The sequence below is a fragment of the Oryctolagus cuniculus genome, chromosome 9 (assembly GCF_964237555.1).
Source record: "Oryctolagus cuniculus chromosome 9, mOryCun1.1, whole genome shotgun sequence".
Classification (NCBI taxonomy): Eukaryota; Metazoa; Chordata; class Mammalia; order Lagomorpha; family Leporidae; genus Oryctolagus; species Oryctolagus cuniculus.
This window is the reverse complement of record NC_091440.1, coordinates 94,999,942-95,017,689: the sequence shown is the minus strand read 5'-3', so window position 1 is coordinate 95,017,689 and position 17,748 is coordinate 94,999,942. Positions and strand designations below refer to the sequence as shown.

At 47.2% G+C, this 17,748-nt stretch overlaps 1 protein-coding gene across 4 annotated transcripts in view; it reads left to right on the top strand.

Moving 5' to 3' along the window:
* SPATA13 (spermatogenesis associated 13) overlaps nucleotides 1-17,748 on the top strand; it is a 371,963-nt gene that overhangs the window by 31,369 nt on the left and 322,846 nt on the right. For all 4 annotated transcript variants that reach the window (XM_070049162.1, XM_070049160.1, XM_051850708.2 and 1 more), the window contains exon 2: nucleotides 14,282-14,317. In XM_070049162.1, the coding sequence (XP_069905263.1) occupies nucleotides 14,282-14,317 (36 nt within the window). The remainder of the gene's footprint in view (nucleotides 1-14,281; nucleotides 14,318-17,748) is intronic.

Sequence of the window (17,748 nt, the reverse complement as noted above, 5' to 3'; positions counted from 1 at the left end):
GGCAGAGTGGATAGTGAGAGAGAGAGACTGAGAAAAAGGTCTTCCTTTTGCCGTTGGTTCACCCTCCAATGGCCGCCATGGCTTGCGTGCTGCGGCCAGCGCACCACGCTGATCCGAAGGCAGGAGCCAGGTACTTCTCCTGGTCTCCCGTGGGGTGCAGGGCCCAAGCACTTGGGCCATCCTCCACTGCCTTCCTGGGCCACAGCAGAGAGCTGGCCTGGAAGAGGGGCAACCGGAACAGAATCCGGCACCCCGACCGGGACTAGAACCCGGTATGCCGGCGCCGCAAGGCGGAGGATTAGCCTAGTGAGCCGCGGCGCCGGCCTGTAATCAGGTCTTAACATGCCACAGTGATAATTAGGTAACATGGGTTTCATTCCATTTCATGCAATTTTGGATTGAGGCAGAATATTAATTATTAATAATATGACTGTAGAAGCTAAGTCTATTTTTTCTAATGTAAAATATTTGGAAAAATATTTATTGTTATATTTTTCTATGTTTTACATATGTTTTTATATTATATACTATCCATTCTATATTTTATATATATTATACACTATCCATTATATTAATGATTTTTAAAAATATCTTTTTAGTTCTACATATAATGTAATTTACACATTTAATAGAATGTTAGTGACATGTGGAGCTACATGAGAAAAACCACAGGCTACATCTGTGAACACAGAGCCCATTAAAGCAGACCCAGTGCAGTTGAGGTCCCACTGTAGTCACACTAACCCCTCTCCCCACTCTCCCAGGCATCATTTTTTGCATTTACCACAGATATAAGGGGACTTCAAAAAGGTCATGGGAAATGGAATTAAAAGATATGTTTATTTGGGTGAAAAAAATTTCTGAAATCTGTGCCTAGTTCATTCTCCATAAACTTTGTGATGAGTCCTCCGCTGTGTGTACATAAGTGGTCTTAATTATTATCACTAAACTTTTTAAATATAAATGTCCACTTTTGCCTCCTCCTGGAACGGATAGTGGGCAAGGTAAACATTGTCCACAAAAGACCCTGGAACGGATCAGTTTACCCAATAATTCCAGGACTACTGTGTACACAGGACTCAAATTCACTTTCTATCCTCTAACCCTCTCAAATTATGTTCAGTCAAATGATCAATGGAGCCTATCAGAGTCTATTGTTAGAAAAGACTACAAGCAGAACACAAATGGGTGCTCAGAGGACAAATTGCCAAGTACACAGAGATCCTCAAATTAGACAAGAAACACCTCCTACCATTAGCTTTGCAGGGAAAACTTAAAGTTCATCTCCTGGCTCTAGCTTTTTTTTTTTTTTTTTTTTTTTTTTTTTGACAAGCAGAGTGGACAGTGAGAGAGAGAGACAGAGAGAAAGGTCTTCCTTTTTGCCATTGGTTCATCCTCCAATGGCCGCTGCAGCCGGCGCGCTGTGGCCGCTGTACCGCGCTGATCCGATGGCAGGAGCCAGGTGCTTCTCCTGGTCTCCCATGGGGTGCAGGGCCCAAGCACTTGGGCCATCCTCCACGGCACTCCCTGGCCACAGCAGAGAGCTGGCCTGGAAGAGGGGCAACCGGGACAGAATCCAGTGCCCCGACCGGGACTAGAACCCGGTGTGCCGGCGCCGCAAGGTGGAGGATTAGCCTAGTGAGCTGCAGCGCCGGCCTCTAGCTTCTTTTGTCATATGATAATCTACTACATGTGAGAATAAATCAAATCAATTGATAAATATTTGAAAATGCACGTACCTTCCATTTTATATTACTGCTTTTTAAAAATTTTTTTTCTTTATTTGAAAGCCAAGAGAAAGACATGCATGAGCTTTTCCGTCTGTCGCTTCACTCTCCAATGCCTGCACCAGCTGGCTGGGCCAGGTGGAAGCCAGGAGCCAGGAACTCCATCTGGGTTTCCCATGTGGGTGACAGGGACTCAAAAACTCAAGCCATCATCTGCCGCCTCCCAGGATGCACGTTAGTAGGAAGCTGGATTGGGAGTAGAGGAGGGATTGGATTCCAGCAACTCAGATGGGATGCGGATGTCCCAAGTGGCAGCTTAACCACCTGCACCACAGTGCTTGCCCCATATATTACTACCTTTCAATGAGGTATAATTTAGTTTTGCCAAGTTGTGTTCAATGTTAAAGTTCCAAGAGTTTCTCAAAGTAAATAATTTCTTAATTTCAAAGAACTCTGCCTTTTCTGACTCACTAGGGGAGGAGTTAACGTATTACAGAAGAGGACATCATCATTTTCTTTCAAATAAATTCAAAGCCTGTATATAGTATTCATATTTCATGAGTGTTTTCATTCTTAGATTTTTATAATGCTTGCTACATCTGGGTGTGTGGATGAAACCATGTCCCGAAAAGATGTGCATCTGTTTAGAGATAAGAACCAGGGATCTCAGATGGCCTGGGGCATTTGCCCATCTTTTTTTTTTTTTTTTTTTTTTTTAATTTTTTTATTTACAGGCAGAGTTAGAGAGAGAGAGACAGAGAGAAAGGTCTTCCTTTTTCCGTTGGTTCACCCCACAATGGCCGCTCCGGCGGTGCATTGTGTCCAGCGCACCGCACAGATCCAAAGCCAGGAGCCAGTTGCTTCTCCTGATCTCCCATGCAGGTGCAGAGCCCAAGAACTTGGGCCATCCTCCACTGCCTTCCCAGGCCACAGCAGAGAGCTGGACTGGAGGAGGAGCAACCGGGACAGAATCCGGCGCCCCGACCAGGACTAGAACCCGGTGTGCCGGTGACTCAGGCGGAGGATTAGCCTAGTGAGCCACGGCACCAGCCATTTGCCCAGCACCTTAGACCATGGAAGCAGCTCTCAGTAGTGTGTTCATGTGTAGCTCAGCAGGGTAGGCCTGGGGCGGGAGGGCATATTGAAGTATGAGAGAGAAAAGAGTGGGTGCACATACATAGTGAAAACAGTAGGAGCCAACGTTGTGGCGCAGTGAGTTAAATCACTGCTTGTGATACTCCCATATTGGAGCACGGGTTCGAGTCCTGGCTGCTCCATTTCCAATCCAGCCCCCTGCTAATGCACCTGGGAAAGCAATAGAAAATGACCCAAGTATTTGGGACCCTGCCACTCATGTGGGAGACCCAGACAGAGTTCCTGGCTCCCTTAGACGTTGTGGCCACTTGGGGAGTGAGCCAGTGGATGGAAGATCTCTTTCTCTCTATCTCTGTCACTCTGCCTTTCAAATAAGTGAAATAAATCCTGGAAAAAATAATAATACAGTGAAAACTGTAGTTTTGGCCATCTTGGTGTAGTGATAGAAGAGGGAAAAAGTTTAGCTCATGAAAGTGACTTTCAAATAAAATCAATGTGAAAAAGAACAGTTGGTAAATATTTTGTAGAGGGCATTTTCCCAAGAAAGCGCATTCTTTCTGATCTGCCAACAAACCATAACACTGGGATCCCAGGCTCAGCAGGAGGCAGCCGAGGCATTTTTGCCAATGGAGGAGTAGATTCCTTTTCCTGCACACAGCAGCATAGCTGACATTTTCCCCCTCCTTAATGAAGACTTCCACCCCCTGACCTTTAGAGCTGACCTTCTCAAGGGCAGCGCACTGGTTCTTGCATAATCCTCACCTGTTCGGCTACACAATGGCCCGGTGTGGACTTGCACTTCTGGACAGAAGACTTTCCCCTGAGAAACCCGGCATCACAGCAGTAGACACAAAAGGTTTGTAGTGTGAACTGCAGAGAAAAGACAGAGATTTCGTGCATAAGCATTCAAGCGAGGGGGCTTCAAAAGGTTCACGGAAAGATGGAATTAAAAGATGTTTCTTTTGGTGCAAAAAATATTTTAAATCCATGCATAGTTTCTCATAAATTGCATTTTCCATGAATGTTTTGAAGACCCCCTCATAATTTTGTTCTTAGGTGAAGGTGAAAAAATAACGGATGGCAGTGGATCTGGCAGAGGTAGAGGGCGGCTTTAGCGTCCTTAGGAGCTGTTTCCTTGTAGTAAAGGGGTTCATGTTCCCAGTGTGTGTAGGAGCCGTCCTCCTTGAGTCCCTGTGAATTGATTAATTGATTGGCAGGGAAATGGGACATATAGGGTCTTCACAGGACCTTCAGCATTTCAGCACTTTAGGATTCCTTAGACTGCAAAGAAGGCAGAAGGAAATCTGTAAGTGATATGAATGAGCCACGGTTTCCGACAATGTACAACAAAGGCACTCCAGCAGGTTCCCCTGGCCTGAACTGTGATCTGTGAAGGGCCCAGAAGATGACAGAAGGGAACTCAGCAACTGAGGGTGCTTGGGGGAGCAACATCGGGCAGAAAGGCTAGGCCAGGTGGCTCTCATGCTAATTTATCATCATCATCATCATCATCATAATGATGATGATGATAGCAGCCATCATTCAGTGAGTTCTGGCTGTAAGAGTTGTTCATCTAAACTCTTGACATGAATCAGCTTAGGTGAACATGACAGTAATCCCTGAGCTGTGTACAATATGATTCCATTTTACAGCTGTGGAATTGAGTTACTGCAATCTTGGCCCCACAGTCTCGGGATGAGGCCAGCAGAGCAATCGGGACAAATGGCTCCAATGCCAAACACTACTGCCACTGTGTCCTGCCTTGTCAGCTCCCGATGAGGGACGATCTTCTAGGATTTTATTCCAAGAGCTAAGGGAAGCCGTGTAAGTGCTGTAAAGGAATGACCCCCTTGCGGTGTGTCAAACACAAAGCTGCCTCTTGAGAAGGTGGTGCCAAGGTACACCATTGGCCTGAGCTTGCTTTCTCCCTGCTGAGCCTGTTGGAGAAGGCTGCCTCCACTGCATCTGCTCCATCCATATATGCCAAAGCCCACCTTTCCTTCTGCATCCAGTTCTAACACTTTCTGCCTTGGAGAGAAACCTCGCTCACTTCCCGGTGGCTAACAGTGATCTTCCTGCCTGGCTCTTAGCTGCCCCTCCCATGTTCTCATCCCTTCCTTTGACCTTCATCTGACTACTGAACCTGTCAAGGGCTAGTGCCTGGCTGCCTGGTAGCCCTGCAGCAGAGTTGAGGCTGGGGCCGGGCTCTGATCAAAGGAACCACCTGGCCAGGTCTTGCTGGTGCTGTCTGCAGGACGCCTGCTGGTGGAGAGAGCAGGGGTGTGTGAGGCTGTTGCACCTGTAATCAATAGTTGGGGTGAGGAGATGGCCCTCTGCAGGGATCAAACTCCTGAGACTAAGCTGTGTGACTTTGAGGATGTTTCTAAGGCTCTGGAGTTGTTTTTTTTTTTTTTTTTTTAAGATTTATGTATTTATTTATTTGAAAGTCAGAGTTACAGAGAGGCAGAGGCAGAGGCAGAAAGAGAGAGAGAGGTCTTCCATCCACTGGTTCATTTCCCAAATGGCTGCAATAGTTGGAGCTGGGCCAAACCGAAGCCAGGAGCCGGGAGCGTTATCCAGGTCTCCCACATGGGTGGAGAGGCCCCAGGACTTAGGCCATCTTCCACTGCTTTCCAGGCTATTAGTAGGGAGCTGGATTGGAAGTGTATCAGTCAGGACTTGAACAGGTGCCCATATGGGTGCTGGCACTGCAGGCAGTGGCTTTACCTGCTACACCACAGCACTGGCCCCAGTGGTTTTTAGTTTTAAATGGAAGAATGATAGTACTACTTACATCATATGTTCACTGTGGAGATTAAATGAAATATTACATGTGTGTGACATCAATATCATATGAAGACTTATTGAACTTTTTTATTATCACCATCTGTGTGTGCGTGTCCCTCTAGAAAGGGCAAACAGTACTTCTCCTTGAAGTCATGAAGTATAAGTGGAAAGTCCTCAGATGGTAAATTAACGAGAGGGGAGCCTAATAGATTTATTTAGTCCGAGTGTTACGTGATTCAAAAGAACTATGGAAACCTGGCCATTTTGAAGCTTGGGTTGGATGAAGTATGGACAACCTAAGAGATGGGATGGGACAAAAGGTATGGCCCAGGGCTAGGGAACCCTTTTTCTTTTTGCCAAGGACCAATTTGGATGTTTGTAACATCACTCATGTGCCATAGAAAATGATCAGCTCAAAAATTAGCCTGCTATAGATGTATTGAATTTTGGGTCCCGCCTGCCGTTGGCTTGGCAGGGCTAGACCAAATGATTTTGTGAGCCTTACACGGCCCATGAGCTGGACGTCCAGTTCCCCACTTGGCAAGGCTGGTCTGCTGGGATTCTTCTTGGCCTCTGTGGCTCAGGTCCCTTCTGAAGCCAGGAGCTCAGGATCTGCTACCCACAAGGTGGTCAGAGGCCTCCTTCTTGACCACCTCTGAGGCAGAAAGGCAGGGAAAGGTAGAGTGGTATGTCTAGGTTTCATGGCTGGCTTTGGCAGGAATGGGGTCTAGCTTTTTTTTTTAATTTAAGATTTGTTTATTTATTTGGAACATTTACAGAGTGAGACAGAGATAGAGAGAGAGAGAGAGAGAGAGAGAGAGAATATCTTCCATTTGCTGGTTCACTCCCCAGATAGCTACAATGCCAGGGTGACGCAAGGAGCCAGGAGCTTCTTCTGGGTCTCCCACGTGGTGCAGGGGCCCAAGGAGTTGGGCCATCTTCTACTGCTTTCCCAGGCCATGAAGAGGGAGCTGGCTGGGAAGTGGAGCAGCCGGCACTCAATCCAGAGGCCATATGGGATGCGAGTTGCAGGTGGTGGCTTTACCCACTAAGCCATGGTGCTGGCCAGTTCTGGTTTCTATGACCCATTTTGGGGAGGAGGAATTCCGGTTTCTGTGAGCCACCTTGGGGACAAAGGAGGAGCAGGAGGAAGAGGCAGGATTAGGTCATAAGGAGACGTAGACTCTGAGGCCCTCCCATGTTGTCCAGTTCACATCACCAGCACGCGCCAGCCTGGGAGGGTGTGCTGAGCCCCAACCATTCGTGCCTGGGCTCCTGTGCTGGAGGAGCTGAGGTATCGGACAGGAGTCCCTCTCACCAAGGAGAAGGTTGGGAATGGTCGGTTCCCGGAGCCTTGGTTGTTCCCGCGCCTCTTCCTTCAGCCTTTCAGGGCTGTTGAATGAACGGAAGTGCGGCTGTGCAAACTGAGCCGGTGCCGTCTGGACTGACATATCCTACGCTGGGGAGGAACATCCCAGGGCCGGACGGCCTTGGTCACTGTCTTGTGGTGACGCAAACCGCGTCTGGATGAACTCCTGCAGTCTGCAGGCCGAAGGGATCTTCTTTCCATTGTCCTGATAAGCGCACCTGTCAGGGAGGCAACAGGCGAGCGCAGAGAAGGTTTCTGGACAAATTGGGATGGAGCTGGGCTCCGTGCGAAGGGAAAAGAACACAGATCCGCATGGGGGTGAGGGGCAGGCCGGGGTCAGCCCAAGAGGAGCAGAGGCCTCCTTCCTTCCCCCTCCTCCCATGCTGCCTCACATGCTGTCCTTGGGGCAGGCAGCCTTCTCCCAGAGCAGAAGAACAAGCAGAGGTAGCCGAACTAGCCCGCCCGGGGGTCGGAGGGGAGCTCCTGGAGCTGACTTTGCAGTAGGTGCTGGGCAGACCGCAGTCGGCACACCCTCTTCCTCCCAGATCTGGCCCCAGTTCCTGTAGGAGCAGACACATTCAGCTCGCACTCACCAGGGTCAGGAGGGGAGGAGCCGTGATTCTGCTCTTTGTCTTGATTGCTTGGTCATTTATTTTTCTTAAACGGTGGGACAACATGTAACACTTGCACATTTTTTATGGGGCATGGTGCATTATTTCAACAAATGGACACTGGATGAACTGATCAAACCAGGCATTTAGCAGCATTAACGTTATCTTTCCTTGAGCTTGGAGCCTACCCCATGGTCTCTTCCAGTTCTTCACACAGAACAGAACAGGTTGCTGTGAGCTGTGGCACCTCACTGTGCTGTGCAACATTGGAGCCTGTTACTTCATCTGACTGCTTTCCTATCGTTATCCCGCCTCCTTTTACCACACCCACCCTTCCCAGCATCTAATCATCACCATTCCAAGTTAAGTCCTTTTCTGTTTTTTTTTTAATTCCACATTTTTAAATTCCACACATACGAGCGAGATCATATTGGATTTGTCTTTGTGTGCCTGGCTGGTGTCATTAACTCTACCCACAGCCTGGCTAGTGCATCCTCTGCAAACAGCTCCCCAAAGATTGGCTCTATCCTCAGGGATAGAGACAGCTTGGATTTTCCTGGAGGAACCTCCCTCTCTGCAGGAACCGCTTTCTTTTTTGTCTTTGTTGCTTCCCGCTCTGACCATTCTGCAGTGTACCCAGGCCCAGCGGCTACTCCCTGCTCAGGATTCCCCAAGATAGTCCCCAGGGGATCTGCTGCTGCTACCCCTTCCCTGGGGAGCATGGACACCCAGCCCGTGGTGCCTGAGCATAGCTGCTGGTGAGGACAAACCCTGGACTCCTGTCCCCGCCTCCCTGCCCCGTCCAGGGTGTCCCAGCTGTGGCCTGCACATACGGCTCAGGCCCACGATGGAGCAGGTGTGTTGGCTAGTTCAGCAGCATCTTCAGATGTGCAAATAAGGGACTGACCCTGCCTTGCCACCTTCTTCATCCGTGGCTGAAAACACTAGATGCTAACTCTACCAGGAGAGTGAGTGTCCAGGTGCTTGCTTCCCTGGCCAAGCAGCCAGGGATCTAGGCACCTGGGAGTGCCCTTCTGGGTTGGGCAGCTGCAACTCGAGGGTCTCAAACAGATTGGAGAAGGCCTCAGGGACATCATGGGGGAAGAGCTCTCCAGAGCCTTGCAGCCGCCTGTCCTGAACTCTTACACCCAGCACTCTCAGGCCGGCTTCTTCACACCAGGGATGAAAAGTCACAGGATCTGTCTTGCTTACTGTCACCTCCCCAAATGAAACACAGACTCACAGAGAAGGGCACCATATCGAGGTCCTGCAGTGCTTTCTTGGTGCCCTCGCCTCTGACCAGAGGGCCCAGCAGGGAGGCAAGGGCCCCATGTCACTGGCACACCCACAGCCAACAAGCCTAGTGAGAGGAGCTGGTCATGGGCCAGGGGCATCCTGGCATCACCACTGGACCCTCCGTCATGGCAGGGGGACCTAGGGGCCCTTCCAGAGCTAACAGACACTGCAGCTCCTGGACAAAGTTCTGATCTGTCCTTCTAAAGTCTTTTTGTCCTGGCAGGAGGACAAGTACTGCAGATGTCCTCATAGGCTGCCCAGAAATGCCCCAACATTTACGTGACACCTGGGCAGAGACAAAGTCTTTGCAGTGGTTCCCCCATCCGTGAGCTCCAGATCTGCAGATTCAACCAAGCACGGATTGAAAATACTGGGGGAAAAGTGCGCCTGCGCTGTTTGTCCAGACTCCTCTTCCTGTCAGTATTCCCTAATCGACGCAGTGTAGCAATGCTTACCTTGCGTTGGGTGTTGTGAGTCATCTAGACGTGAGTCACAGTGTCCAGGAGGGTGTGTGCAGGCTCTCTGGAAATACCACGCCATTTAGTAGCAGGGGCCCTAGCATACGTGGATTTTGCTCTGCGTGGAGAATCCCAGAACACATTCCTCATGGGATCCCAGAGCTGGCTGCACCCACTGGCTCCAAGGAGGATGGCCGTGTGGAAAGGTCTGACAGCTTCCTCTTGGATTTTGATTCCTAACCCTTCAACTTGGCCCATATGATCAGCCTCCATGGCTCCCGTGGTCCATCTGTCTCTGCTCCAGAAACTCCTAGAGTCTGCTCCCTCGCTGTCTCCCATGACCAGCCTGTGTACCAGGGAGGAGCTTAGACTGAAACAGAATCATCTCTGTAGCTGTCTTCCTGGGGATCATGCAGGGAGAGGAGCTGTCATGGGCACTACATCCATCAGTACTGTCCCAGTAATACCACATAACACCCCACCCCAGTTCCCAGCGGCTGGAGACGATAGTGTTCATCCAGCAAACCAGCCCCTAGGCTGGTGATTCTGCTGCCCTTGTCTGGGCTCCCCCACACCTGGCCGTGGGTTGCAGGGCTGGTGCACCTGGCCAACTGTCTCTCCTCTCCCAGCAGGCCAGCTGGCAGAGGGAAGAGTGAACAAGTCCAAACCGTACAAGCTCTCTCCAAGCCCATGCTGAGTCCTGTTTGCTGATGTGCCCTGGGCCACAGGCCCCATGGCTGCGCCTGGAGCCAGAGTGGGAGGCTGGTGCAAAGGTGGGCAGCAAATCTTTGCCAACCTGGAGAAACTCCTACCTCACCGTTCTGTGATCCTGTGCAAGCAACAGGACCTGAGCCTGGGTTTTCTCCCTGTTCATGCCACACACGCTTCTCTCTGCGGATTTCTCTAGATCCCACATCCAAGCCCTGGAATGGAAACCCCTCACCTGTGAATTGCCCGATATCCCTAGCATCCTACTCCTTCCACCTGGCTTGCCCTCCCCCTGCTGACCCCTTTAGATGAGCGGCTCCATCTCACTTGCTACCCTGCTTCCCTTTTGGGACAATGCTAGGGGACAGTGCCCTGGATTCCACCTGTTCTTAGGACAGGGACAAGATCCTTAGATGCGAGCTTAGGTTCTGCTTAGCCCAGAAAGGTACTTTCCCCTTGACTTTGCAAGTCTTTCGTGATCTTTATCCCAAATCTGCCAGTGGCCACAAGGATTGGCAAGTGGGATGTGCACACACTGCTTTCACTCCTTACCACCTGCATGCTCCTTGGTTCCTTCCCCATCTCTTGTGTTCCTCCACTTCTTTGTCCCTGAAATGCCTCTTGCTGACATGCACAGTGTTAGGGTTGTCTGCTGCATGACTGCATTAATCCTTGCAAAATCTCTATGGGGCAGGAACTGTTTGTGTGTGTATGAGGTCATGAATATTTCACCCAGGGGGAAATCAAGGGTCAGCCTGGTTTAAGTCGCTTATGTGGTTTTCAGAGCAGGTCGCAGGGTGCAAGGTTGATGTGTGTTTAGAGAATCTTCCAAACCCCGGCCTGCACAAGATGGGCTGGATTCCTTTGCTAGCATTGTCGTCACCGTATCAAACGCAGTGGTGGCTCATGCAGCAGAAATTCAGCGTCGTTCAGTTCTGGAGGTGCAGTCTGGGTCATGGAGTCTGCTGGGCCACGCTCCTGCCCTTGGAAGGTGTCAGGGAGGAGTTTGTTCCAAACCGCACTCGTGATTTCTGCTAGCATTAAGTTCTGTCCACAGTGGGGTGTGCTCATGCTCGTGTCTATGTCCAGTCTCCCTTTGCTAGGACACAGTCATGTTGGTTCAGGCTCCACCCTAATGACTGCATCCCAGCTAGTGCCATCTGCAGCAACCTTATTTACAAAGACAGCCACATTCTCAGTAGCTGGCATTTAGGACTTCAATGTAGGAGTTTTGGGGGACACAGTCCAACATTTGCCAGGCATATCCTCATGACCTGGGAGCCTTTCCCCACACCCTCTTGAAGCAGAATTTGCACTCGAATGAGACTCCCAGTGATTCCAGTGCTCAGGTGCAAAAGTGGCAGGTTTCTAGCACTTTCTGGAAAGGAGGTGGGTAGCAGGAGTCAAGATTCCTATGATCTTCAATATTTATGAAGTTCACTTAGGGTGGGAACTTGTCCTAAGCAGTGATTTAAAATAGGGACACGGGCCAGCATCGTGGTATAGAGGGTTAAGCCGTGGCCTGCAACAGCAGCATCCCATACCAGTGGGATTTGAGTCCCGGCTGTTGCAGGTCTGCTCCAGCTCCCTGTGAATGCACCTGGGAAAGCAGCAGAAGATGGCCCAAGTCCCTGAGAGATCTGGTGGAGTTCCTGTGGCCATTTGGAGAGTGAACTAGTGGATGGACGATCTCTCTGTCTCTGTCTCTACTTTTCTCTTTAACTCTGTCTTTCAAATAAATAAAATAATAAAAATTGAAAAAACAAAAGATCCAGCACAGGGGCCGGCTGTGTGGCGCACTGGGTAAATTGCTGTCTGCAGTGTTGGCGTCCTGTTCAAGGGCTTGAACAGGGCTCCTATTCAAGTCCCAGCTGCTCTGCTTCTGATCCAACTCCTGGCAAATGGCCTGGGAAAGCAGCAGAAGATGGCCCAAGGCCTTGGGCCCCTGCAGCCACATGGGAGACCCGGAAGAAGCTTCTGGCCCCTGGCTTTGGCCTGGTCCAGCCCCAGTTGTTGCAGCCATTTAAGGAGTGAACCAGTGGATGGAAGATCTCTCTCTCTCTCTCTATCTCTCTTCTCTCTCTCTGTAACTCTAACTTTCAAATAAATAAATAAATCTTTAAAAAATCTAGTATAAAGAAAATAAATATATAAAATAAATGCATAAATGAAAATAAATGAGGATAGGAAAATGTGCAGATTGTGGGTGTGCAACAGTGTTTTATTGGGCTCTTACTTTTGAGTATATTTAGAAATTTTCACTTCCTATAAACAGTTTTTTCAGTGCATTCCTGTGAAACATTTAATTAGTTCATTTTCTCTGAGGGGTTCTCCTGACCACAAGGTCTCCTTTTTTCTTATTTTCGTAGAAAAATATTTTGACAGCCTATTTAGCTGTTTCCTTGGTTTCTTAGTTTGGAACAAAATTGTGTGTGTCTTCCCGCTGAAACTTGGTTATTGCAGGTTGGGAAACCTTGCTGTCCCGGTTGGTTAAGACTGTCCTTCCCACTCCTCGGCTTAGCCTCGTGTCGCCTCCCTCTCAGGTGAATGCTTCCACGGGACTGTTGCAATTCTGGGACACTTTCCTTTTTGGGCATTTTCTGGATTTTTATGGTAGCAGCAATGCTTTCTCGACAGAATGAGGCCTGTCACTTCTAAATAATAACCTCCATGAGTCTTTACCAGACAGGCCTTGGGAGACAAAAATCAATCAATTGATCAGTCTACTGAGAGGGAGAGCTTACTCCAAAAATAGACGCATGGCAGTGATCCTTTCCGAAATATTCTGGGAGTATCAGTAAAGCCTTATGAATTTATCTTTCCCAGAGAGGTACTGGTGGAGCGTAGGTTTTAAGGAAAATCTCTCTTCAATAAATCAAAAATTTCAGGAATGACCACGCCTCCAAGCACATCTCTTTCCAACTGAAGTCTCTATTTTATTAGCAGATGACTCAGAGATGTATTTCTTAAAATATTTAGCTATTTTATTTAAAATGCAGAGAAAGAGAGAATACAAAACAAAGAGAGATTTTCCATGCACTGGTTCACTGCCCCAAATGCCCCCAGCAACCAGCTGGCCAGGTTGAAGCCAGGAACTCAGTCTGGGCCTTGAGTGGCAGGGGCTCAGCTGCTTGAGCCATTGCCTGCTGCTTCGCAGGGTGTGCATTCGCAGGAAGCTGGAATCGGGAGTGGAGCTGGGACTTGAACTCAGACATTCTGATGATATGGGATACGTGTGTTCCAAGCAGTGCAACTTAACTGCTTTACCAAACGCCTGTCTCTGCATTCATGGATAAACAGATTAATGGGCCATTAGCAGAGTGGGTCTGTTATAAAAGCAGTTTTGCTGCCTCTCGCGAGTGTACCAAAGTGGTACACTGCACTGCTTTGGGACTCTGCAGAGGTGTGTGTCCTGAAGGTGCAGGCATCGCGAGGCGAGAGGGAGTCTGGGGCTGAGTGGAGGTGGGGGTGGGGCAGCAGTGTCCTGGGAAAGAGCCAAATATCTGGAATATTCCTGAGAAATTGTCCGAGTTTTCACCCACTGGGAAGAAATCCCCCATTGAATAACAACACACGCTCACATGTGCTCACAGTGCACGTGCGTGAACTCAGGCAGTCCTTACACTTCTCTGTTATCCCCATTGGAGAAATTCTCGGATAACTTGCCCTGGGTGGGGTAGCACGTGGCCAGCTTTAGAGCGTGTGCACAGCCAGAGCCCAGTGGGTTTCAAACGCAGGGCTCACGGTCATCAGTGCCATCAGTGTGCAGCCTAACCGTGGGGCTCACATGTGGTCCCAATGTCAGGCTATAAAAATCTGCATGTGTGTGTGATTGGTTCCAGGACCCCCGTAGATACCAAAATCTGTGGAAGTGGAAGTCCCTTGTATAAAATGCTGTAGTGTTTGCACAGAACTGCCTATTTGCATGGAAACATAGGCTTTACGACATGTCCAGATGACTTCCAATGCCGCACACCATGTGAAGGATGGGTAAATCATTGATGTGCTGTATTGTGCAGGAAATGATGACGAGAGCAAGTGTCTGTCCACGTACAGTACAGATGCCATTTATTTCTGAAATGTACAGGTGTATGTGTATGGAAGATATGCACACATGTATGGATGTATTTGATCTTTGTATGTGTTTATTCAGGTCATTCCAGTTTCATTTCTGATAACCTGTTTTCACACCTCTGTGCCCTAACAGCACTTCTTTTTCCTCCTTTCCAGATTGTGTCTCCCAGAGTAGCCAGCGCTCCAGACCTGGTAAGAATGGCTTCGTGGCCTCTCCTCCTTCCTTCTGTGAGTCTGTCTTCAGATTGACAGCTTTGTACTCATGGAAAATGGAATTTAAAGATAGGTTTATTTATTGCTTCTTGGCCTTTTGGCTAAGATCAAGGGAAGATAGGTTTAGAGGATTTTTAAAACCCATGCATATGGGGGAATCTTCAAGGAGTTAGTTGAAAATACATATTATGAATAAACTATGCATGGATTTCAAATATTTTTGTAACAAAATGAATGCATCGAAGAGGATACCAAAAAATGGAAAAATCTTCCATGCTCATGGATTGGAAGAATCAATATCATCAAAATGTCCATTCTCCTAAAAGCAATTTATACATTCAATGCAATACCAATCAAGATACCGAAGACCTTCTTCTCAGATCTGGAAAAAATGATGCTGAAATTCATATGGAGACACAGGAGACCTCAGATAGCTAAAGCAATCTTGTACAACAAAAACAAAGCCTGAGGCATCACAATACCAGATTTCAGGACATACTACAGGGCAGTTGTAATCAAAACAGCATGGTACTGGTACAGAAACAGATGGATAGACCAAAAAAAAAAAAAAAAAAAAAAGAATGCATCTTTTAAATTTATTTTCCATGAACTTTTAAAGTATTTATGCATTCACTTTTGAGCTCTGAAAAGGTATATGTGACTTCTAGCCATAACAAAATATTCTATTAGCACTGAAAATATATTAATATTTTAAAAGTGGATCTGCAGTCATTTGAGATGGAAAATGATTGGCTTGAATTTTTAAATAACTTCTTATATTTATCCTTGGTGTAAAAATATTATTTCTGTGCTAAATAAAAATTTTCATTCAGTGGCAATTGGTTTGAAATTTTAAAAAATGGGCATTGATTGAAAGCTAATGAGAATTTAAGTTCTAAAATGAATTGAGATTCTGGTTTGACTGCTAAGGCTCAGGGCCCACAAACCCAGTTTCTTTCAGCGGCCACAAGAGGGAGCTGGTTGACTTTAAACTAAGCGTATTTGGGGTAAACTATTCAGATAATCTGGCCAACAAAATCTAACTTGTGATATCATGAACAATAGCATAGGTTTGATTCCTAGTAAAACAAAAGGTATGCAGATCATTAAGAGATTACGGCAGTTAGAGGCAACAAATACTTATGAGCACATATTAAAGGCACTTTATTCTAAAAGAGGAGACAAATAATTCTAGTGGCTTGTCAACATGTGTGTGTCTGTGTGTGTGTGTACATTTGTGTTACAAAGGAGGACATACTATATAAGAGCAACAGGAGAGAAAATAAGTAGAGTATCCAGAGAGGGAGAAAGCACTGGGACAGGCGGGAGGAGGCAGGTAGTGGACAGCCTGGAGAGCTTCTGGGAGCTGGACACCTGGAGGGGAGACGGATGGGTGCAGGGCACGGCAGAGGCAAGGAAGGCTTGCGGAGCCCTGAACGATGCTGAAAGCACAGGTACAGAAGGTGATGACGGGAATGCCTGGCAGGAAATGTGGATGGGGCTGCAGGGTGACGGGTGCCTGAACATCCCAGGGATTGGCTTAGGATTCCCAAGTGCTGGGAATTTCCAAAGTTGTCCTTGTAACTCCTCAACCCGAGGATGCAAACTCTCTGTGACCTGTGGTTTCTGGGGACAGGGTCGGGCCTCAAAGCCAAAACAACAAGTTCGCAGTGTTCCAAGGGGTCTCTGATAGAGAAGACTCCATCTCACACTCTGTGCATTGGGCACCATCCAGCAAAAGTCTTATCGAATTCATGTGATGTGAAGGTTTTTAGAAAATCTTAATGGTTCTTTTTTTTAAAAAAAAGATAAACATTTTATGTCAGAATAGTTTAAATTTACAAAACAAAAGTTGTGAAGTGGTAATGCAGAGAGTTCCCATTCATAAAGATGCTATCCTGAACCTGATAGAGTCTCTGTAAAATCTTCAAAAATTGTTGGAAGTCATTTTCTTTTTCTTTATGAAATTGGAAAAGACTACTTCTTAGAGCATTGGTGGTAGCCTTACTGCTTTTGAATAATGATGTTTCATGGGTCCAGAGCTTCTGCCTTGCAAGATGGAAAGTTCTGGAACTCTCTCATCATGAAGGAAATCTACTTAACATGACTGCACTGCACACTTGAAAATGGTTAACACCGTAAAGTTTAAGTGATTTTTTCACAGTAATTTTAAAAAATTAAGTGAGAATATTTTCAAAGCTAAGACAGAAAAGGAACTATCCAGAGACAGAGGAAGGAATTTCCCTCTGTGTTTTCTGACACCCAAGCAAGGGGGTAGCTCCCTGGGCCCCATCATTTTCAGGGTTGAAGGCACCTGCCCAGATAGTTTTCCTGGAATTCACCTCAAGTGAAATGCACAGTGGAGGCTCTGATAGCAAAGGAACACTAACATGCTGAACAATTACTGCAATTATTATTGGGAAAAACCACACGGACCCTGTTGAAATATACTTGGATCCTCTATAAAGGCTGTAGACCTTAAATTAAGGCACTACTTAGCGAATTCCTTTCTTTGAAGAATGGGAAAATGTGACTAATATTTTGTGTGTGTGTGTTTTAAGAGGAAATGGGGAAACAATGAAGGATGTTTCGTGTGTGATAATAAGCAGAATAATGGTTTGCAGATATTTTCTCCCATTCCGTTGGTTGCCTCTTCACTTTGTTGATGCTTCATTTGCTGTGCAGAAGATTCTCAGCTTGATGGAATCCCGTTTGTCTGTTTTTTTTTTTTTTTTCTTTTAATGCCTGTGCTTTTGGGGTCTTATCTGTGGCATCTTTGCCTAGGCCCGTGTCTTGAAGGATTTCCCCTAGTTTTTCCTCTAGTAGTTTGATGGTTTCATTTGGAGCTGATTTTTGTGGAGGGTTTAAGGTGTGGGTCTTCTGCATGTGGAAATTCAGTTGTCTAACACCATTTGTCCCTTCTCCAGTGAGTGATTTTAGCTCATTTGTCAAAGATTAGTTCTACTTTTACTTATTTTTAAAGAAAATTTGTGAAAATGGTATCATAGTATATGCATTCTTCTTTTTTTTTCCTAAAAAAGTTAGCTATCTTTATGCTTCGGGTTAGAGTTTATTCATTTTAATTGCTCTAAAGTGTTTTACACCAAAATGATTGTATATGTGGGTATATTCTCCTATAAATGGACATTCAGGTTTTTTGTTTTGTTTTGTTTTTTATTTGAAAGGCAGAGTGATAGAGAGAGGGGGAGAGATGAAGACATAGAACTTTTTCACATGCCAGTTCACTCCCCAAATTCTCCACAATAGCCGGGGCTAGACCAGGCCAAAGCCAGGAGACAGGAACTCCATCTGGGTCTCACACACAGGTGGCAGGGGCCCAAGTACTTGGGTCATCTTCCACTCCCTTTCCAGACCATTAGCAGGAGGCTGGGTGGGAAGCAGAACAGCCA